Source organism: Eulemur rufifrons, chromosome 16 (assembly GCF_041146395.1).
Source record: "Eulemur rufifrons isolate Redbay chromosome 16, OSU_ERuf_1, whole genome shotgun sequence".
NCBI lineage: Eukaryota > Metazoa > Chordata > Mammalia > Primates > Lemuridae > Eulemur > Eulemur rufifrons.
Window position 1 is genome coordinate 8,829,590 of NC_090998.1, and position 23,806 is coordinate 8,853,395.

At 37.4% G+C, this 23,806-nt stretch overlaps 1 protein-coding gene across 1 annotated transcript in view; it reads right to left on the reverse strand.

Moving 5' to 3' along the window:
• Positions 1–960: 960 nt before the first annotated feature.
• Positions 961–23,806, reverse strand: part of LOC138396286 (alpha-2-macroglobulin-like) — a 42,053-nt gene continuing 19,207 nt past the window's right edge. Inside the window, exons 16-36 of the mRNA XM_069489403.1 lie at positions 22,190–22,357; positions 21,630–21,735; positions 20,171–20,291; positions 17,901–18,129; positions 17,062–17,188; positions 16,602–16,723; positions 15,761–15,812; positions 11,507–11,590; positions 11,058–11,234; positions 10,651–10,738; positions 9,697–9,853; positions 9,341–9,415; positions 8,773–8,953; positions 6,585–6,808; positions 5,079–5,297; positions 4,783–4,910; positions 3,833–3,923; positions 3,085–3,153; positions 1,978–2,080; positions 1,458–1,499; positions 961–1,116 (exon numbers count right to left, since the gene is read on the reverse strand). Of these exons, the coding sequence (XP_069345504.1) occupies positions 1,100–1,116; positions 1,458–1,499; positions 1,978–2,080; positions 3,085–3,153; positions 3,833–3,923; positions 4,783–4,910; positions 5,079–5,297; positions 6,585–6,808; positions 8,773–8,953; positions 9,341–9,415; positions 9,697–9,853; positions 10,651–10,738; positions 11,058–11,234; positions 11,507–11,590; positions 15,761–15,812; positions 16,602–16,723; positions 17,062–17,188; positions 17,901–18,129; positions 20,171–20,291; positions 21,630–21,735; positions 22,190–22,357 (2,580 nt within the window). The 3' untranslated portion in view covers positions 961–1,099. The remainder of the gene's footprint in view (positions 1,117–1,457; positions 1,500–1,977; positions 2,081–3,084; positions 3,154–3,832; positions 3,924–4,782; positions 4,911–5,078; positions 5,298–6,584; positions 6,809–8,772; positions 8,954–9,340; positions 9,416–9,696; positions 9,854–10,650; positions 10,739–11,057; positions 11,235–11,506; positions 11,591–15,760; positions 15,813–16,601; positions 16,724–17,061; positions 17,189–17,900; positions 18,130–20,170; positions 20,292–21,629; positions 21,736–22,189; positions 22,358–23,806) is intronic.

Below are 23,806 nucleotides of genomic sequence, written 5' to 3' on the forward strand. Positions count from 1 at the left end.
TATGTTACAGCTTTTGTTTTTTATTTTTGCCCAGCCTAAACACAGAGCTAAGGACTGCTTGAACTTCAAAGTCCTTTCAAGTTCTTAGCTTATAACATCCACATTTATCTTATGTCAAACCATTGCCATTTTATGCCAAATGAAGACTAAGACTCCTAGCACTGCCCCTAGAGAATCTCTTGGCTCTGAATCCTCCTGTGTTAACCTCCTTCCTACTTCCTACAAACTCCTGAAGCTTCAGCCTCCCCTTCCATATAATGAATGATTTCAATACTTACTGCAAAGAAAACGAGAGAGAGACTAGATATTGTAAAATCTCTGATTTCTGCATCTGAGTATCCCCTTCACTTTATAGCTATCCTTTCATTCTGGCTTAAAGTTCCAGAAGAAAGATGCTTCAATACAATACTCCTATTTGGGATTTGAGTTATATACATTCTTTCTTCTGAGAAAACTTGCCTCTGCATGTACCACCCCATCAACATTTTCAGTCCATCATCCATATTGAATCTGAGACCCAAGGTTAACTGACTGATCACTCTTACCAGTCAGTGGCAGATTTGGATCTAAATTAGGGCACATAACTTCCAGTTCAGGTCATGTCGCAATCAATTATGCTGCCTCCCAATATAACCTACTCAACTTTGTATTTCATTACTTCTTTTTAATGTGAAAAGTCTTTTCTGGTCAAGTCAGTCTTCTATTTTTTCATAAAAATCCACTCTTCTGTTTTTTCTTAGGGTATTCGCATAACCAAACACACTGTACACTCTCGTAGTATGTAACCCAATACTTTCTTCTTTTCCCTGCAACCCCTGCACAAAGCCTGCTCACACCACCATCACTGTAACATTTCTCGTATTCCGAAGTCCTTCAGACCTTGATTGCTATTGATTTTTATCTCAGGATTCTATCGGGAATCATATGGAAATGTTTATTGAATGAATGAAGAAACGGTGATAGAGATTGACCAGAAAAAAAGTTTATTCATCAAATCTTTGGAGATAAAAAACCAAACCAAAACAAAAAACAACACTTGTCTTCTGTGGAGTCCTGAGAACAGAAACTCCAGCAAAAACACTTTTCATTCATGTGGTCTTCAAGCATTTCCTTGATCTGTGATAGTGGAAAGAAAAGAAAATTAAGATGAACTTCAGTTTCCATGAGCAGAGAATATTACTTCCCTTAGATCTGGGTAGCACAGTGCCTAAGGAAACCCAGTCGGTACAGTGGGAAATGAAATCTATTACAGATAATTGCCCAGTATGCAATCCTATGAACTGCCTGAGGTTTGACAGAGTCAGTGGCCCTCTCCAATAAATGTGTTTCTCTATAATAATGTGCAGTGTGAGCAACATGATCTCTATGAAAAATATTTAGCCACAATTTTATTAAGGAGATTCGAGGGACAAGCTAAAGGAATTCTGACTATATTTGAGGGAGTGTGAATTGCTTACCTTTGCTGCAAGGAGCATTGTACTCAGCAGTTGCAAACTCATCTGAAAAACAAACAAAAACCATTATGTGAAGTGAGAGGGAAAACAAAAATCTGTTGGATACAGGTCAATGAAGGAATCTTCATTGCAGGAAGAACCATATTGTATCAGAAATGTCAGCACCATTCATCTGATGCATTGCTTGCTGCCTTGTGTTACCCTTTCAAATACAGTATATTTTCTTTTACCCCAAACTCCTGAAGGACACTTCAAATATTCTACTTCATTAAATCTTCTATTGTTCTATAGTTGCTTTAACTGATGAACAGGGAACTAAAAATCCTACAGGTGTTTTGTATTAGTAGTTGATATATTTATAATATGGAATGTTTCTAAAATGTATGTCTAGAGGACAAAAAGAGGAGAATCCGACTTGATGGAGACAAAATGAAGTGACAAGGGCACTTAATGTAATAAATTCTCACACCTAAATTTCTGTGATTAGGGATTTAACTTCTATGTGAAAATCACTCACACTCACCTGTCTCATAGTAATCATAGACTTTCACTATGGCTGGTTTCAGGTCTCGTACTGGAATATCTTGCAGAACCATGAAGGAAAAGCTCAGTGTCTGATTTGACACCTAGAAAGCAAAAGGGAATTAAATGACTTTCTGGGGAGCTTTCTTTTCTCTTTGAATGAGTTTAACTATTCATCTACATTTGGGGAAAAAATTTTATCAACCAACAGCACACTACAGGATCCTTAAATTGTGCAGAAATCCCTCAGAGTGGATGAGAAATTCTCCAAATTATTTATTTTCCTTTTCTTTTGTTTCCTTTAGAAACAGGGCCTCACTGTATTGTCTAGGCTGGTCTCGAACTCCCAGGCTCAAGCAATCCTCTTGCTTCAGCCTCCTGAGTTTATTTCTTAAATAACTAACATAACTCATATACCTCCATCAATGCCAGCACATGCCTCTATTTATAAATGATACATGATTTTTATTGGTTGACTAGCTATGCCCATTTTTAAATATCCAGAGACTTGGTACAGTTTCACCCTTTGTCTTGCAGAAATACTTGTGTAGACTCAAAGAGGTATCTAAAAGTTTGATCATTGTAAAGCCTTAAGTTTTATAAAATTTATAAACTATAATTCCCACCAATATATGCATGAATAAACCATGATACCACACATATCTATAAAACCAGATTGTTTATTGGTGGGCTGGTCTTATTGTTTTATGATCCAAGCCCTTGTGGATACTGACAGCACTTTCCCCTTTTATATTGTTGACGGGATATTAGTAGAATAATTGACTAATCACAATGGTTACTTCCCTATATTACTCAGCATTTTCAAAATAACTTGTAGATATAATGAACACACTCTGTGGAGGATTTCTTGCTTCTAGGGTCCTGGAAATAGTCCTATCCCAATATTACAATTAGCCATTTCTGCTTACAATCCCAGGTGAAATAGAAATTAATGAAAGGAGAACATTCACTGGAATTAATATTAGAATTCTCAAATTTTTAGCATGGAAGTGATGTTTCTAAAATGCATTCACTCACTTCCCAGATGCTCCCATAAGAGAGATTACTATCTATATATTTTTTGCAACTAGATGGGCAGGGCTCTCACCTTATCCAGGTAAATCAAGACATGGTTGTTGCTAACTTCTGTCCGGCTCACATGGTTAGATCTTTCAAGCTGAGGAAAATTAAAACATCACAAATGTTAATAAATAAATGAAACACCTGCAGTATGCAGAGAAAATGCATTTTTTATTGCCAAAATAAGCCTGATGGTAGAATTTCTTTGAGCACTTTTTGTAAGTAAAGACATAAGGCAGTAAAATTAAAAATGAAAGGTAATTTGGATAAAGAGTTTAATATTAGTATGACACATGATCTATATGTAAAGTTGATTTCTCTGAAGAAAAAGGAACTAAATATCTGAAACTTGGGAATTGCTCATATTTCAAGATTCAATTTACATTCTAGTCCTTCATGAAGGAGTTTTCTTTTTTTTTTTCTTGCTCTAACTTACAGTAATCTCATTTTTTTCTTAACTTGTGTAATACTTACAGTTACGCCAATCGAGCATTTTCACTGGCCCATGTTCCTATACTTTATCTTATTAATGAGATTCTAAGCTCCATGAAAGCAGGAACCTACAGACTTTTCTTCCTAGTACTCACGGCTCCTAGCAAGCTCTGTGCACATGGTGGGCACTCACGCAAACATGCTAAATTATATTTCTGAGTTTGGAGAAAGTGTAAGTCTTTGATAGAAGATGATTTAATAGCATTTTAATATTTGTATTGTTTTAGTGTGGGGATAACAAAACATTAAAAAAATAGGACATTCTGGACTTATAATACACCTACCATTTTCACTGTTGGTTTCAGGGGAATGAAGCCAGATACCATCTTCACATCAGCAATCGCCATGTTGGAGGCAGGACGGCTCCCAGTGTAACTGAGGATGCAAAGGAGGAAGGAATTAGGGTTTTCTGTGTTATTAAATGTCCTCTTTTTCTCTGTCTACACTAAGCACTCAACAGCTCTAAAAGGTACACTTAAGTCTTCCCAAATATCCTACCCCAGTGGTTTGGAAAACTGGCTGTGTATAGAATTTTTAGGGAGCCTGTCCAAGCCACAGAGCCCAGGCCCTACTCTAGACCTGGTGAATCAGAATTTCAAGTGTGTGGGGCTGACTCTACAAGTGCTGCATGAGCTTCAGATTCTAATCTGTGCCAGTTATTTATTACATAAAGTGTATCCTAATGTTCTTCCTGAATAATATCCCTAACCAAGTTATTCTTGTGGACAGATACTTTTGTGTAAGCCCTGTAGCTATTTGAATATTGCTGTATATAAATGTACTTTTTCCCCAGAATTGATTATATTATATATAACCTGAGATTTATTTATTGCCAGTAGGAATTCTAACTAAAGAGTTACCACTTTCTTCTATTCATGCTTTTTAAGAGTTCTTGATCTCTGTTCTGAATAAAGCAAGAATAATATGGGATTTCATTACGTTAGAAGGAATTCAGGTCAGAGGCGAGGGGTAATATTCTTTATTTAATTACTACTGGGGGGACTTATTACCTTTAAATAATGAGGTTGGACAATAATAGGTCCTGGAGGCAGAAGACGGACAGTGTAAATCACATCATTGAGAAATTCTATTATATCAAGTTAAGAGAATACATTGCTTTTTCAATAAATGTAGTGTAAACATTTACTGTTGGACTGCTTTACTTAATGAGGAGTCCCAGTAAGAAGATTGGTTGTTATTCCCAGAATTAGGTGATACAATCAGAAGGTCTTACCTGACACTCAGTGAGACCTGGAAGCTGGTGTGGGCTTTGGGTCCATCACAAGTTTGGGGTAGAGTCTGTACCTCTAAAGCAAATGGGAACTCTTCCTTTGCTGGGACAATATTGAATTTCAAGGATGTCTATGGAACATTAAAGACAAAGTCTGTTTCTCGCCCTTCCCCAGAATTCCTCTCAAGTTCCCTAGGTCTTTCTCTGACTTGCCCCATTGTTTGCCAAGGTAGGACACATTGGTGAGAACAAGCGCTGTCCCCATCTACTCTCTGTCCTCATCTGCCCAAGAGTCTTACCTGGAGGTAGACACAGCCTTCTCCTGTCACTCTTGTGCTGTATTCCCCAGGCAGCTCTGGCAATGAGACCTGCTGTAGTAACAGGCGGTTGTTGTTGTCCACTTGGAAGTTGGTGGAAAATGCCCCGGAAGACTGGACGGTCACCTGTGCAGCCTTGCCAGTCCTGGTAAAAGTGGCTGCTCCGTATTTGGACAAAGCATGGAGAGCTACCACTGTGTCCTGGAAGAGATGAATGAGAGAACCTATTTTTAGGTACGGAACCCTTTGAGGGCTGAGATATTTTCCAAACGCCCACATGAGCTGTCATAAGGGGGCTTTGATTTCCTCTTTCTCTCACTACTTAAATATTAGAGCTCTAATTTGAAGATTGATTATAATCTTTGGATAGATGACAGAACTGTAACATTCACATATCTACCTTGGACTATATGCTCTAGACATTTATTTTTACTTGTCAGAGAACTGATTGTTTTCTCTCTATAAATATATGGATGTGGAATATGGAAAATATATGTGAATGGGAATCATTTATTGGCATCAGCTATTTGCCAAAGATGTCTTTCTTGACAACTGTGCCTATATCTGCCACCACCCACCCAAAGTGTCGCCTGCATCTCTCCCCAGATGAAACTGCTCTGCTGCTGAGGTCAGTGTCCTGTGGGAATCTGGGGTTTTTTGTAGCCACAATCAGGGTCATGATTCAGTTTCTTCAAGGAAATAAAAGGTGAATATTATAATTATTTTCTTGATTTAATAACATTTTATCTGGCTTTATTTTTTTTTAATTTTTTGGCTTTCCCTTTTTTGTTAGAATATTTCCTTTGCCCAGTGGATTCCTTTGGTGTGCCATATTCTCAATACTCATCAACACTGAACCTGGACGACATCCTTCAAGTAATAGATTTCTCAGAAATGAATGATAACTCTTTTAACAAAATGGTTTAGTCTTTTTTTCATTCATATGGAAAAATAAGAGTTTAAATACAATATAAAAAGGATGGGATGCCATTTTGTCACAGTCTCTTCTCTTTTAGCATGAATATGCTAATACCTAAATTCTGTGAATTCCTGCCCTGCCCATATTGATGGATTGTTTAGATATAAGATTATATAGTTAGGCTGAGAAGGTTGAATGGACAAAAACAGTTCTTTATGCTTCTGATGAACAAATGTTTGTGTATTAAGAGCTGGATAAGAGAAGCACAAAATGTGTCAGCTTTAAAAGAAGCTCATTAAAGGGGACCTAAGAATGGACAGATTTGCAAGGAGAGATTGCTGGATTTTGAGTAGTTACTCTGAACAGTTTGAAAGAGACCCTTAGAACTTCCGGAAGAATGGTAGGAGATATTTCCTTCATTCTGTTGGTGCCCCACTACTGCTTTAGGGAGGCAGAGCTGTTAATGGAGACAGGAGACTGATAATAACACTGAATTCCGGGGTGCAGGTGTATTTGTCTTGTTCAAACCTTTTGCTACCTGAAGTGAAAGGTTCTGGCAAGTCACCAACCTGGGTGGAGGAGAAACCGCCCTGGGAATTCTGTTGCTTTGTGATCCACTTCACAATGTGTGTTGCAGAAGTCAGGTCCTCCGAGGTGGGGGTCGGCTGGGCTGTGAGGTAAGCGAGGAGCACGTAGGACGTCATCTCCACCTCAGCAGAGGGAGCCTGGGGCTGGTAAAAATGCCCCACTCGTGCCTTGGGTTTCTCAGGTCGCTCCCAGTGGACTGAATTGTCTGGGTGTGAGAAAGAGATATTCGTAAGTGACACATATTCATATTTAATTCATAGTAAAAGTACCCAAGCCAGTGCTGAAGTGAGGGTTGCATTCCAACTGTAATCTCTTGAACCTTGTATATTAATAACGATTTTCCTTCTATGTAAACATGAACTCTGTGTGTCTCAGCCCGGCTAAGACAGGTAATGGTGCTGGGATCAGAGGCCTATACCCATCTATGTTTTCAAATAGTTGCTATAGTTGGGTTGGTGGGAGAAAGAAACGGCAGAGCAAGTTCTCTCACTGGTTGTGGTTATTTGCCTATTTCTGACGTTATCTAGAACTTATCTGGAATTTGTTAAATTTCCTATGAAGCGTGTTCTTAGAGGTTTCTTATGAGGATCACAGATCACATGAAATAATGGAATTTACACTTATTAGTAGATTGGAAAAAAAATACAGTAATCCTTGAAATACCAAAGGCTGACGTGGATATGAAACAACGGCAGCTAATATACACTGATGTGGGATGTCAGTTGCTCTTTGGAGAGCGATTTGGCGATGTTCAGCAAAGGAGAAGATGTGCTTAGCCCACTAATCAGTCACCTTACTTATTGAATAATTTGGGGAAACTCACACACATGCACAAGGAGACAGGCACATGAGTATTCATTGCAGCATTGTTTGCAATAGTAAAAAATAAGAAGAAAAGATTCATGAGGAGAAACTCAGTATGTAAATTTTGACCTATTTTTATGCTGTAATATATTATGTAGCAGTGAAAATTAATGAACTAGAGCTACAGGCATGCATACAAGGGACTTCATTAGCATAATGTTGAACTTAAAAAATAAAAGGCAAACAACCAAACAAAAAAAAAGCTTCTGAAATATCCAAAAGTGTGATACTGCTTATCTAAAGATGAAAACAATCTAAAAATTATGAATATTACTTAGGAATATATATGCAGCAAAAATACAAAGAAATCCATGGAAGTTATAATGACAAATTCAGGATAATGATTACCTCTGGGGGTGGAAGAGGGACACAGAGGATTTTTCCTGCATTGGTAATATTAATATTTTATTTCTTAAGCTGGGAAGGAGTTATACAGGTGTTTGCTAATTATTCTTTATTTTTTTGTGTGTATCTGAAATATTTCCCAAAACATTTTAAAAACAATTAATGGCACTGTCAAAAGAGAAATGTTGAATGTATTTTATGTACATCTTATCATTTGCATTTTATTTTTCTCTTCAGTCCTTCGTATAGACCATGGTATATGTAGAAGTATCGCGTGACTATGAATAGATTGGTCAACATTATTGGTTTTGTTAAATGAACTTAAAATACCAGAATTTATTCAAGGGGTTACCTCTATCAATTTTTCCTTATGTTTAAGATGTTATGATGTGCCATGTAAGGGTTGGGTATATATTAAGAACAGAAATTTTAGTAACAATAGCTCATACTTTCATTAACTACATGCCATATACTATACAAGTGTTTCATATGTGTTAACTTATTTAATACTCACAATAACACTATGAGGTAAATACTATTACCTTCATTTTACTGATGAAGGAACTAAAACACAGAAAAGTTAATGACTTGCCCAAGTGGTACATTCTGGAGCTAGTCTCCAGAGACTGAGCTTCTTACTACTGCACATGCAGATGGTCCCCAAGTTATGATGGTTTGATTTAATGATTTTTTGACCTCATCATGGATTTACTGGGACATAACCCCATCATAAGTTGAGGAGCAGCTGTACTGCCTCTTATCTTTGGCTGTATGATTTGATTAAATTTTATAAAAATTGAATTAGATTTTATTAAAGTATGATATGGACAAAATATATATGACATAGATAAAAGAAGAGAGGGGACAGGGATCACAGGAAGTAGAAGCAGAGGGTTTTTGCAGTGTAGTTCTTGATACAGAGAACATGGGACAGAAGAAGGATCTCAGGTTTGCTCTCACCTTTCTTCACAGATTCCTCATTAAGGGACTTGAGTACTTCTGCCCTCTTGTCCTGGTTACCTGCCAGGGCAAAAGCATAGGCCAATAGCGCCTTGGTGTAGACATGGCTGCCACCGGCTCCTTCGTTTGCTGACTTCCAGGCTGACTCCAGGCAGAACAGGGCATTGCGGACAACAGGATGCTGTGAAAGGACCACAGGAAGGGAGCTGAGCTATGTGAACAGGGTGCTAGTATTCCCAGGTAAACACACAGACGGTTTTCAAATGCATTTTTCCATCTATTCCTCATTCTTATGATAGAGAGAATAGTATTTTTTGTGTGTTATTTTCATATTCAAAAGGCATAACTTTAGGATTTTTGGGGGGGGGGTGGAGAAATAGCCTGGGGCATCACTAAGAAACCTTTCTTAATGGATTGACAAAATTCTCTATCCATCTGGGAAACATTAACACTGCATAGAAGAAAAGCTGACACTTCTTTTAGTAGGCTAGTAAGTAGTTCAGGGAGCAGCTAAGCTGTTTCAATGCATCCAGAGCTACCTTCAGCGGAGGCATGAGGTGGTACCTACAGTGACTGGGAGAGGAATCTCCAGAAGAGCAATTGTAATATAGGCGGAGAGGGTCACTTCGTCTTCTACTCCTCCCTGTAAACATGAGAGGAAGACATTTGAGTAATTCTACTTCTGAGAATGCTCTTGATCAGCTTTTTCTATCTGCTGTGTCATGCAATTTATCCCTACACACATCCATTCCTGTGGGGCAAAATATTATAACCAACCTAAGTTCCATCCTCTCTTTCTTGGTGCTATCTGGGATTTATTTTTCTATGATACCTTCCTTTAAGAATTCCTGCATTATTCCTTTCTTTCCTCATCCTTGTAGTTATCATAAGAGACAAATCAAAACTAGCTCCGGAACGGTTCACCTTCATGGCATTGTTGAACAGTGACCCAGAGCTCCTGAAACAGCCGTTGCCCTTCTGCTTCTGGGAGAGCCAGGTTAGGGCCTGGGTGATGTGTGCTTCATCGATGAAGATGTGGTTTCGAGCCTGGGCAAAACTCTTCAGTACAAAGGCCGTGAGCCTGAGAGGGGAGGAAGTGATGAAGATATGCATGTTGTTAGAATGGTTCTATAACCACTTCACAGCAACAGGCTTCATAGGACACTTCTTACATTGCTGTGAGATATCTAATAGGAATTCTCATGTACTTAGAGCTTCTGTCTCCTTTACTCTTTGATTAATCTGCTAGATCTGCCGACTCACTTTCCCTTGGCCACAGGGAGTCTAAGTACTTCTAATTTCCTTATTTTTCTTAATTATTTGAGTAAGTCTTTAAATCTCACTTCTCTTTAGAGATTTCTTTCAGTAGATGATAGAATCTTCTCATGTGCAGCTCTTGTATGCAATAACTTCTACTTTCCTTTGCCTTAGGGATTTTAAAAAATAAAGTTTCATATTACTGTCTTCCCAAATATTTCTTCCTATTAATAAATTTATTATAAGTCAAGATAAGTCTGATCTATAAGACATAATATAAGCTGAAGTTAACATGATTTATCTGGAAGTTATGTGTTATGTTCACTGGCCACATCATTTAAAAAACTCATGGTTATGAGAGTTATTTTGGAAGGAGTAGCTATTTTAGAAAGAATGCTTTGGTATATTATTAACAAGATCAATTTTGGGAATAAGTCTAACACACATGCATGTGGATATCAGCTTTTCTGCTTGTACCTTGCTAATCTTGGTGCATGTATTGCGTATAACCAACTATAGGTCTAATAATATATTTCTGTTACGGTTGCTGTGAATATAATAGTGATAATATATGTGAAAGAGCTGGCACACAAATAGCTCAAAAAATTGTTCTTTCCTTACCAGGTGTTGCCCTGGCCCCTGCCATGTTGCTCCCCAAAGGTGCTGTAGGAGCCATCGTGGTGCTTGTAGTTCAACTGTCTCTGATAACCTGGAGTGGAAGGTTCATGAAACAACATGACAGATTAATGTTCATGCTGAGGCCAGAGAAAATACTAAACTATGTTGGCTTTACTTGTGACCTTTCTTAAATTTGTTGTTATATATTAGAAAGTTCTGAGCCTTAAACATTTTATTGGAGGTTGGAGAGTGGATAGTTTCCATGAAATTAAGTACCATAGCATTCTTATCATAGTAGGTACCATAGTGATAAGCTAATGTATTATACTATTGATAAGTGACCGAAGCCTCTTGAGAAATCCAGTTGAAATAACAATGTGAAGTTTCCAATCACTCGTTCAGTCACTCACCAGTGTTGAGATAACCAATGGCCTTGGACTTGATATCTGGAGTCAGCTGCTGTGTTTCATTTAGATAATCCAGAACGTAGATGTTAGGAGCAAAGAGGGCCATATTCTGTTCTCCACAGCCATAGGGCATCTGGAGGAGATTTTGTGTGTTTTGCATGGCAGAGCCTAATATGTCTCCTGGGGAATGGGAGAGATGGGAAGTCATAAAGCTTAGAGATTATAATCTATCAGAATCATTAAGAATAAATAACTAGTCAAGCTAAAAAAAATGAGGAATTTTAGGAAGGGTGAGACTCCCAGGGACAGAAATATGATTGGAAGCAATAAACAAGCCCAAAGAAGGAAAGAAAAAAGAAGCTAAAATTTAGTTGTTATTTTAGTAAATGTGTATGGAAATAAACATAGTAGAAGCTATTAATGCCCAAATCCACTAGGGGCTAGAGACTCACCCACAACTGAGACAGAGGCTCGGGCAGATTCTTCTACCACATTTGGTGGCAACTTCAGGGATAATTCTTCAGTTACCTCAGCACCTAGAGAAAGAAATTAGCCATAAGAAAATTATTTCTTCATCTTATCTTTCTGAAGAGCTCTATGACCCAGAAGGTAGGACTATACCTTACATCTAAACTTATCCTGAAAAGTTGTCCCTCCTTTTAATAGAAGTTTTTTAATATCTTAAAAATGGGGTACTGGGATTCTGAAATTTCCAGAATTTCTTCTCCAACTATCTTTTCCCTTATATGTAGAATTACTTTCCAAAAGAAGATAACAAATGGATAAGAATTGGGTATGCTGTGATTCTATTTCATCTGTTAGTCATCTGATGGCTAACACAAAATAATTATCACAAGATGATCTATTTAGTGCCCACCTTAACCTCCTCACTCAACAGTTGTATGAGGAAAACCCCCCAACAATGCCCTGTAAGTGTGTGTGTGTATATATATACGCAGAGGAAAAATTTCTCCAAAGGTCCAGATTTTTACAATAATGGTATGTCCTTTCTTCAGTCAATTTTTACCAGATATAAAGACAGTATTTTTTGAAAGACCTAGAAAATAAGGGTGGAGAGGTGAACATGAATAGTATTTGACTCACTGAAAATAAAATAACACTGACAAACATACATTTACTGCCATTTTAATCTTGGTGAATTATTTGAAGATGAAAATGAGAGAATTGCATTTATTTTCATATTGAATCCTTCATAAAATTAACATTAAAACTTTTATAAAAAATACAGATGCCTTAAGCAAAGACAAAGGACAAATCAACAAGTGAAACAAGATGTTTTGATTCATTGAAAATAAAATAATTGCTACTGATGAACATATGTTTACTGCCATTTTAATCTTGGTGAATTATATGAAGATGAAAATGATAAAAGTATAGTATTTATCTTCTTTTTCTCATAAAATTAATATTAAACCTTTTGTAGGAACAAAGATGCTAAAAAGAAAGTTAAAAGACAAATGAACAAGTGAAAGAAAATATTTACAACATAATTAATAAAGAATCAGCGTCATACAACTGAGTCAGAAAAAGACACATTACTCAAAATGTGAATGGTCAAAGGCTATGAAGACAATTCACAAACATGCAAAAATAAGCTCATCCTTACTCCCAACACTTGTGATTAGGGAAATATAAACTAAAACAATATAAAAACATTTTTTTCATATAAATTTTTGGCCAAAATTAAAACATTGATGGTGATGTTGGTGATGGTGAGTATACATTATAAAAATGTATGCTGGTGGAAGTATAAACGTATTTAGTTAATAAAGAGAGGAGATTTTTTAAAGTTCTACTAAAACTCAGAATAGAGCAAAGTGGTGGAATAGGAAGTCTCAGGCTCCTCCTCCCTCCACAGAAAGTTCAGCTATCAACCATCTATGGATCAGAATATCCTTTTGAAAACCCCAGTGCTTGGAAACAAGTCTGGGACACCTGTGTAGTTCATGGAACTGAATGAAAACCAAATTAGAAGAGTGGTCTCAATTTAATCATGCCATCTCATTCTCTCCCTTAAATTAGCACAATGCCATATGGAGAGGATTCCCCTGGGCCCACAATTTCCACAGGGGGAATAGAGAACCAGAGGGAGTCATACAGGTTTCCAAGCATTCTGAGGCACTTTTCAGGAAACCAACTCTGGTCTCACCTCATGGGAACACTGGGAATAATGGCTTGGCTAAACCAGCTGGGGTCAAGTGGAAACAAAGAAAGGAGAAAGAGCTCACAGTGACAAACATGTGAATCCTGGTGGTAACTCTGTGTTTCTGCCAGCTATGGTGCGCATTTAGAGATACCAGCTAACTATATAGCCCACTTGCAAAGCTGAGCTGGTCACTTTCAGAAGCATTATATGATGTTCAACCTGGCTTGAGATTCTAGATGGCCTGTCTCCAAGCTCAGCCTCAGAACTCATCCCAATGCCCCTGCCCAGGTAGGAGACACAGGCCTCTGCACATTTCAGAGAAGTACAGGGGATAGACCTGCTTGACGCAGTTGTCCAAAATGTGGCTCAGCTCAGCCAAAAGGCCCACCCAATGACTTTGCCCAGGCAGGGAGATACCCAGCTCCACACATGTAGAGATATAGGGGCTAGGCCTGCTTGACCTGAGAGGTTAAGCAGCTGCTCAATTCAGCCAAAACCTCACCCTGTGGCTCCACCTACACAGAGAGGAAAGCCTCAATCATGAATTTCTAAGGACATAGTCTTTGGTCCTGCCCATCCCCAAGCAACAACTGCACCTAACTACAGAGCCCAGCCTGTGGCCCTGATTGCTACTTGGAACCTGATCATCCAGCCAGGCAATAAATCTTCTGACTAGCTTGATCAGAGGCCATTGCAGTACCCAGACAGCAGCTCTACCTGACAGTAGAGCCAAACCAGTCATCTCACCAGACAGCAAACCTGGCCAGTGGCACCACCCAACATCAGAGCAAAGGTAGTGATCCAGTTAACTAGAGAACCTATGATAAGATCTGCTTAAAGAATAAATTTCAAATATTCTTACCACAAAAAATAAGTATTTGAGGTTATAGATATGCTAATTAGCTTTACTAATTATTTCACATTGTATTCATAAATCATAAAACCACTTTGTGTGCCATAAGTGTATACAATTATAAATTGTCAATTTACAATATAATTAAATAAAAAAACAAAAAGCAAACAAAAAAACTGTGCATATATGTGCATGCCTCCTCTGACTCAAGAATTTCACATTTTGGCATCTACCCTAGGTACATTTGCATATATACACAGGAGGCTATTATTATCATTAATTAATTAATTTTTTTATTGACAAATAGTTGGAAAAACCAATATGGGAAGGTTAAAAGACCAAGCAGAATTGTGATGTATTGATATTATAGAATTAAAAGCAATTAAAAGGAATGATTGGAACTACAATTTAACACAGATAGATCTCCAAGACAGATTGCTGAGTATAAAATAAAGAGTTTTAGAGTGAAAGTTATATAATTTGTATAATACAATTTATGTAACATATACAAACACATTTACACATATTATTTCTAAAAGCCCATGGATGATCATTAAGGTATTGAAAAATATTAATGAGGGAGTGATGTTAGCCTTTAATATGATGTTCTGTTTTGTTTTCTTAAAGGAGAATTTATTTGTATAATTACATGGGTAATTCAAATAAATTTTAATAAAATTGCTTGATGATTGGTACTGATGCCAAAGAGATAAATCAAAATGAATAACTCAGAAATGGAGAAGTCATGATAAAAGGATTGAGTAGTAAGCACTAAATGCACTTAAATGTAGAAATAAAGCTAAAGACCAGGAAATAATGTTTTTAGAACACATTTTACACATTAAGTCTTGACAACATAAAAAGCATAGCAAAAAGACAGTGGATAGACAGAGAAAGGCAACGAACATATGTATGCTCTTGATTTGACATTGGTTTGGGGTGAGAACACATTGTGTTAGTACATTTCTTAGGGGATTAAATTTCTATAAATGTTTTTGTTTAGACTAGAAAATTCTTCACCAAGATAGTTTGGGGTGAGAACACATTGTGTTAGTACATTTCTTAGGGCACTAAATTTCTATAAATGTTTTTGTTTAGACTGACTAGAAAATTCTTCACCAAGATAAAGTTATATTTTTTCCTGTGAATTTTTTCAGTGCCTTTTCAAATGACTGATAATGCATTAGGTACAGGATTAGCATCAAACAAATATTAATATGATAATAATGGTAAAGACCACAACCACTCTTCCTTTGGGAAATAGCATGGTCCCGTTATCAAACGATACTGTCTATGCAAAACTCAGTGTTGGAATAACCTGAGTTCAGCTATCCATATGTTATATTAGTAATTATTCAAGGAAATATATACCCTTGGGCAATATTCATTTTGACTCTACCCACTTTCTACCTATGCCCACACTCCACACTATTCAGGAAGACATTTTGGTGTTTACATAAGTGCTGCAAGAGATCAAGACTCAGAATGCATGAGCTACGGATTTTCTCCCCCATCAAATTACTTGGCCTCTCTAAGAACCATTTTCTCATTTGTCAAATGTGCTGATGGCACTTCAGGTCTTACCTCATAGGGAAAGTGTAAAAATAATATACAAAAGTTCTTTGAACTTCAAATGCTATAAAATCTTTAGCCAATGTTTTTAGAATTATGATGGTTGACTCTTACCTGATGGACATAGCAGGGAGTTGAATGTTACTTCCTTCTTTAGTCCTTCAGGCTTTAAGTAAAAGAAAGAGAAGTCAGAGGTGAGAATGGACCGACTTTCAGGACACATGTGTTGATAGGGGAACCACAGATTTCCGGACAGTGAAGAGAGGAATCTGAACTGTTTAATATAAACAAACTCTGGAAATATAAGCGATATGAAAGGGACAGGTTGATACATGAGAAAGTAAAGGAAAGATTAAGAAAATATATGAAGGCCGGGCACGGTGGCTCACACCTGTAATCCTAGCACTCTGGGAGGCCCAGGCTGGTGGATTGTTTGAGCTCAGGAGCTCGAGACCAGCCTGAGCAAGAGCGAGACTCTGTCTCTACTAAAAATAGAAAGAAATTATATGGACAGCTAAAAAAAAATATATATAGAAAAATTAGCTGGGCATGGTGGTGCATGCCTATAGTCCCAGCTACTCGGGAGGCTGAGGCAGAAGGATCACTTGAGCCCAGGAGTTTGAGGTTGCTGTGAGCTAGGCTGACGCCATGGCACTCTAGTCCAGACAACAAAGGCAGACTCTGTCTCAAAAAAAAAAAAAAAAGAAAAGAAAAGAAAATAAATCAAGAGAAATAGATGATAGATGGGTAGGTAGGTAGATAAAAAAGAATGAATACTATTGTGAAACAGTTGTAATAATTATTGTATTACCCAAGTATATTATTGTTTTATTATTCTGGATATTATTGACCATATATTATTTAGGTCTTCTTACCTAAAAGTTGAAACCCCAGCTGTACTAAGCATTGGTTTTTGTGACTCAGTGTGACCTGTTAAATGGGCAGGCTTACTTACTTCAACTAACAGGGGCTTGATGATTGTGTCTTTCTTTCCATATTCAGGGACTGTAGGCTTCTCAGTCCCACACAACTCTGAAGTCTCTAGTGCTTCTGCACTCACAGTAAAATTCACATTTCCTGAAAAAAAAAAAAGAGCCAATAAAGATGAGTATCATTTTCCCCCATCCTCCATGCCTCCAAACTCAAGATTTATAAATGTTCAATGCTCTGTTTTATTTTTGTTTTATAAAAACACTGGAGCAGGAATGGAAATAGCATAAATGAGAGGCTAATGATACTGCGAATCTAAAGTGGAGATGTTTGGGGATATCCTTCTAGGAACCCTACAATGAAAGACAGAAAAATTATCGTGCCACCTGGGGTCCTTTCCTGAGTAAAGTAGTGTTGAATATAAGGTTCCCATGGATATATACAATTTTTGAGTAGAGAATTATTTCTAGGGGTCTGCCCCTCACCTAGTGACTTTGGGGTTACTTCCCAGGACACAGTTTGCCGCCCGTCCGCACAGATGCAGTGAGACTCTTGTTCTTTCTCCACTGGGACAGCTAGGAATTTGGGAGTGGCTTCCAGGTGCACACTGACCTGAAATGACATATGGAGGGAGAAGGAGACCAGAGGGAGAATGAGTTTGAAGTGAAGCATATTGAGGGATTGGTTAGATTTCAGGTTGCCTGATATTAATGATTATACAAACAAAGACCAAGCACCTTTAGTACATTTAGGTGGATCTGACATCTAGATCTGAGTATTTTGGTTGCAACGTGCTCTTTCATGCGGTGGGAACAGAGAGAGGAGAGGTAGTGATGGCATGTTGCTCTGTTTCTTTGGTCTGGAACCTTGCCCATTTCCTTAGCTCTCCCAGCAGAGTATGCAAGATTTATAAAGAGTTATGGTTTCAGCAGAGGTAAGATGCTCACAAATAACTTTTAAAATTAGGTTTAATATGATGAATGAGCTATGAAAAATTAAATATATGAGAATGTAGAGGCTGAAACCTTGAAGAATCTAAATAAAACATGAGGATGAAGAGTACTGATTTTTTGTTGTCTGTGTTATAAATCTTCATACTACACAAACTACTGAACTTTAAATGGTTATGATAAGGGCTAGAAGCTTGTTTTAAGTTGCAATTTGTTATTTGGAGATAGCAACTGTAACTCATATAACAAATGAATATCTGATAGTATTCTTCCTCTAGTTAGCACATATTGTACACAAGAGTCAGTACTCCTAGGCATGCAACTTTTAATTTACTTGACTGCTACCTTGTATACAATTAGAAAGAGTTCCTTACCCGAATGCATTTGGAAAGGTAGTTTAAGACAGTGGCCTTGAGTGTGAAGGCCTCTCCGCGGATCACAGAGTAGGGCATCGTGAGCTCCACAAAGAAGGGCTGGAAGGCTCGGAGAGAGGCAGTGGGAGAGAGACCAAGTCCAGTGTCTTGGGACAGACAGAGGGCCCCTGCCTTCCACTCTGTGATGGTGTCAGGGACAGATACTCCTACCTCAGCCACACCTGATGAGCTGGGGAGGAGGGCAATGTGAAGAACAGAAAGAAAGCAGTTAAATAAATCCTTTCTGGGATGATAACCCCTATAAGTGATTCTATTGTCATACTTGAATGAACTCAATAGAAATATCAATAATTGAGAGTATAATCAAGACTTGAGATGGGAATATATAGGTCTTCCCTTTCTTCCAATTCTGTTTTCAGTGCTAGTCTTTATCAGAATCTCCTCTATGCATACAGTTGTAGCATAATCTTTTACAGAAAAAATAGTTATAAACTTAACATGTAATTTGAGATCGTCCTTAAGTTCTTTTTCTAAAATGCTGTTCCACCAAGGGCTGCTATATAGTTTTTAATTCTATTACTATTGTGCAAAGTTGGCCTGACTGAATCTGTGCTTAACTCAAGATTGTTGACCAATAAAGGATCTTTTACACGTGTTTATCTCTGCAGTATTTGTTATATTTGGTCCTTATGTCCATTTTTTTTTTTTTTTTTTTTTTTTTTAGAAATCTTAGAATTAAACTTGTGCAAAATTTCTTAGTTTTGATGCCATTTAATGTGACTTTGTAACCGAGTATTTACGTTAAACCATTCCTGGGCCGGGCGCGGTGGCTCACGCCTGTAATCCTAGCACTCTGGGAGGCCGAGGTGGGCGTATCGTTTGAGCTCAGGAGCTCGAGACCAGCCTGAGCAAGAGCGAGACCCCATCTCTACTAAAAATAGAAAGAAATTATATGGACAGCTAAAAATATATATAGAAAAAATTAGCCGGGCATGGTGGTGCATGCCTGTAGTCCCAGCTACTCGGGAGGCTGAGACAGGAGGATCGCTTGAGCCCAGGAGTTTGAGGTTGCTGTGAGCTAGGCTGACGCCATGGCACTCACTCTAGCCTGGGCAACAGAGTGAGACTCTGTCTCAAAAAAAAAAAAAAAAAAAAAAAAAACCATTCCTGAAAATACCAATGTGTTTAAAAGAAGTATTTCAATGCTGAAAAATTAGCCAAGAGCTCCCAGTTTCTCCCTGGAAGGGGTTTGTTTACACACTTTCTCAGTTGCTGCCTGAGGGTTGGCTTCTAACTAGCAGGGATCTGGGAGCAGAAAGGTCAGGTAAACAAGAGACCTCTAGGAACCTGAAAAGGAGTTTGGGAACTTCCCGTCTTCCATGCCCTCCCTACTCCCTTCCAGTGATAAAATCCAGACTCCAGGTTTTCTCTGGAAGGAATGTGCTCATACTCCTTGATGTTCATACTGTTGGTGGGAATATAAACTGGTACAGCCATTGTGGAAAACAGTATGGAGATTCCTTAAAAAACTAAAAATGAAACTACTGTATGATCTAGAAATCCCTCTTCTAGGTGTATACCCAAAGGCAATGAAACAGGCACCTTAAATATATGCACTCTTGTGTTCATTGCAGCATTATTCACAGTAGCCAAGATAGGGAAACAGCCTAAATATCCATCCATGGATGAATGTATAAAGAAATTGTGTGTGTGCGTGTGTTTGTATAATGTAATATTATTCAGCCTTAAAAGGAAAAATATCCTTCCATTTGTGACAATATGGATGAACCTGGAGGACATTATGTTAAGTGAAATAAACCAGACACAGAAAGAAAAATATTACATGATCTCACTTGCATGTGTAATCTAAAAGAAACTGAACACATAGAAACAGAGAATAGAATCATGGGAGTGTGGTGGGGAGATGCAGGTCAAAGGCTACAAAGTCATAGTTATGCAGGGTGAATAAACCTAGAGATCTAAGGAACAGCATGAAGGTTATAGTTATAATATTGTATTGTATACTGAAAATTGGCTAAGAGGATAGATTTTTAAGGTGCTCTTGCCACACACACAAAAACAGGTAACAATGTGAGATTATAGATATGTTAATTTTCTTGATTGCAGTAATCATTTTACTATAATATGTATATTAAAACATTGTGTTGTACACCTTACATATATACAATAAAAATAGGAAAATTAGCAAAGCATTGAACATAGTGAGGGATCTATATTGTTGCATCTTGCATATAAAGGAAGTTACTTACTCCACTACCACCAAATCCCAGATCCATGTCTCAGGGAAGTACTTTCGTACAGTCTCTGTGTGAGCCTCTTCAACATGTATCATATTTGCACGTTCATGGCCTCTTAGCCCTCCATCTGCTTCTACAGTGAGTGAGGGAGAAGACAGGAACAATACGCATTAAAGCTAAAGCTTATGAGAGATTGTAATGGGTGCCATCAAGACATAAAGAGTGATGAAACAGAAACCAAGAGAGCGTGCTTGGGTGGTTAGGGAAAGCTTCTTTGAGGAGGTAATGTTCCAGCTGAATTCTGAAGAATTAGAATGAGCTAGGAGTGAGCTGGGGGAAGAGGATCATAAGCAGAGGATATAGAGACCAGGCAGAAGACCTTGGATTGCCTGTGGGGAGGAAGGGCTGCGGAGTCCTATTCGGCTGTGCCCTTATGGTAGGTGGAGAGTGCTATGACATGGAGTTGGGAGGAGAACAGGAGTCAAAGTTTCCATTGGTGTGTTTCTCAGTCGTGACACAGACTTTATGGCAGTGGCTCTGGGAAACAGTTTACAGGAGTGAAAAGATCAAGAATAAAAAAAGGCTCTTTATTCCATATTGTGTCAGAACCAGAGTTAGGTTCTTTTACCTTGTTCACCTTCTGCTAAGGGTATGCTGGTAAATATTTAATGACCAAAGCCCTGGAAAAAAATAGTGCACACACATATATATATATCCTTGTACATATGTCAGTTTACTCTAAATCTTACTGATAAAGGATTATAGAATATAATTTATAAATAATGTCAATATATACAATAATCTTTGTAACAATGATTCTCATTGAATGTTTTCCTTATATTTTGAACCTCTTTTGTCTGTGCTCAACTTATCCTTAACCATGATTTGACAATATGAGAGTATAGACACTTGATTACTATCTGATTCATCAGCGAAGTAGCTCACATCATTGATGAATGCTTGTGGTTCTCACATGAATATTGGCTGATGTTTTGGGGAAGTTGAAGAGCTGTTTTACTTGACTGATGAGAATGTAGCTCTATTTTGTGAACATTTCTATTTCTGTTTACATTGATTCTAGCTATATGTCTGGAAGCTTTTCCTTCCCTTTTCAACCTCACAGATCTCGATTTACTAGAAGCTAATTCTTCATGAATGACATCTGATTCCCCAAGCAGACTTAATACTTTCTTTTACTTTGCATATCTGTACCTCTGTTATAGGACTTTTTTATAATCTGCCTTGTACTGTTGCCAGCGTGGCGTATGTGGATGGCCTGATACAATCAGAAGAGCTGGGTTTATATTGCTATGTGACCTTCAATGGATCGTCAACGAGAACCATAATATATATGAAATATAAGTCCTTTTTTGGTTAATTTTATTAATTTTATCTTTTTACAAATTCTTTTATTTGGTTAAATATATTAGGAAATGCAGGGAAGGAAATAAATTTTTATTCATTTTTTTACCTGAATAAGCTAGAACTTTAGATGTCCGCATCTCATAACGTTCAGGCTGTGGACATACTTTGGGTTTACGAATCTTTGAGTTGGTGAATACCTTTAAGCCCATATCCTGTAAAGGAAATTATCACCTAATCAGTACACATATTTTATATATAGGTGCATACTTCTTTTCATTGAATTTGACAAACAATCCAGTTAGCTTAATATTAAACTTTTAATTTTCATATCTGTAGAAGAGATATTAGAATACTTATAGAAGTCATTTCATTCTCTTCCTTGAGTTCTTTCAACAGTAATTATTTTATATATGTGATATTTAAAAATATCACAAAGTAATGAATTTTGATAAAAAAGAAAACTTGATTAATAGTCCCAAAAGTTCCAGTTCCATTTTATAGATTTTAGCAGTTCTGCTACTATTAGTGACCTTGGAGAAGTCACTTGATCTCTTTATGTCCCATTATCTTCAACCATGATATGAAGGCATTAAACTAAATAATTTTTTCCATATACAATATTTTAAGAACTGTAAAAGCTGACCATCCACAACGAGAGGAATTTACCTGTAGGAAGCTATACATATCTTTTTCATTTGTATTTGATACTGGGGAATATGTTATTCCATTAATATGGATGGTGTAACCATGGACACAGTCTCCATCATCTTCCTCCTGCTGATTCAATCCCGCAGGGAAGCCAGCGAGGTCCTTCACTGGTAGTAGGTTATAAACCTGTACAAATGCAAAGGACAAAAAACCAAATTTATTTGTGGTTTATTTTTTTTAAGTTCAAGGAGAAAAGAACAAGAATAATCACCATCCGTCTTTCTTTGAGTGCTCTCATTGCTTTGACAATTTATAGAGAGGATATGGATCATTTTCTCTAAAAACTGTTGTCATTTTGAAGATGTTTAACCAAAACACTCTCATCTAAGTACTCAAGGGTCATAATATTTTGTTACACAGTTCAGAGGAAAACACTGGACTCAAAACTAGAATGAAATATAGCTATATTAATTGAGAAATTTAGGTCTGCTATATTTGAGATATTGCAAAAAGCTTTATAATAGATTGTTTTTCCTCATCTTGCGATTGGCAACTGACTCAGTATGTAACAAAGTTAATGGACATATGTTCTAAACAGGTACATGAACAAATATCTATTCTCTACATAGGACAGGATAATATTTTTTTAGGTATTATTCATGGAAGCAAAATGCTCCAGTTTTTGACACAATACATAAAACTTTAACTATAAAATACTGGACATGATGCTTTCAGATTCATTTGACGAGGAAGACTAAGACAGACATAAAAATGTTGATAGGTACACTGTATTACATTCATAGGGGTTGTAAATTGATTGACAAAAATAGATTAGCAAGGTGAGTTGTGGGATGAAATTAGACACTTTCTCAAAGGCGGCTCCCTTTCAAAACTTTCCATTTCCCCTCCCTGCTTTATTCTTCTGCAAGGCACATCATTATTGGCTGTCTCATCTATGAGAATGCATGTTACAGGAGACATGGAGTTTGGTCTTTCCAGTAGTACACTAGATCCCCAGCACTTAGTATAGTACCTAGAACATAGTAGGCATTAAATAAATACAGTTGACCCTTGAACAACAATGGGTTTGAACTGTGTGGGTCCACTGATATGTGGATTTTCTTTCACCTCTGCCAATCCCTGAGACAGCCAGACCCATCCCTCCTCTTCCCCTCCTTCTCGGCCTACTCAACATGAAGATGATGAGGATGAAGAACTTGAAGATTCACTTCCACTTAATGAATAGTAAATACATTCTCTCTTCCTTACAGTTTTCTTAATAACATTTTCTTTTCTCTAGCTTACTTTATTGTAAGAATACAGTATATAATATATATAACATACAAAATATGTGTTAATCAACTATTTATGTTATCAGTAGGGCTTCTGGTCAAAAGCAGGATACAAGTAGTTAAGTTTTGGGGGAGTCAAAAGTTATATTCAAGATTTTTGACTGTGCAGGGGGTCAGCACCCATAACCCCCACAATGTGCAAGGGTCAACTGTATGTGTTGAATGCATGACTTACGCTACTAGGGGCAAAGTGTTTAATGAGTAAAACAACTAACCAAGGATTAAAAGAAATTAGTGTTCTAACCCAGGTGTACTGCTAAGTACCCAAAAGCTTCTGCTTTAT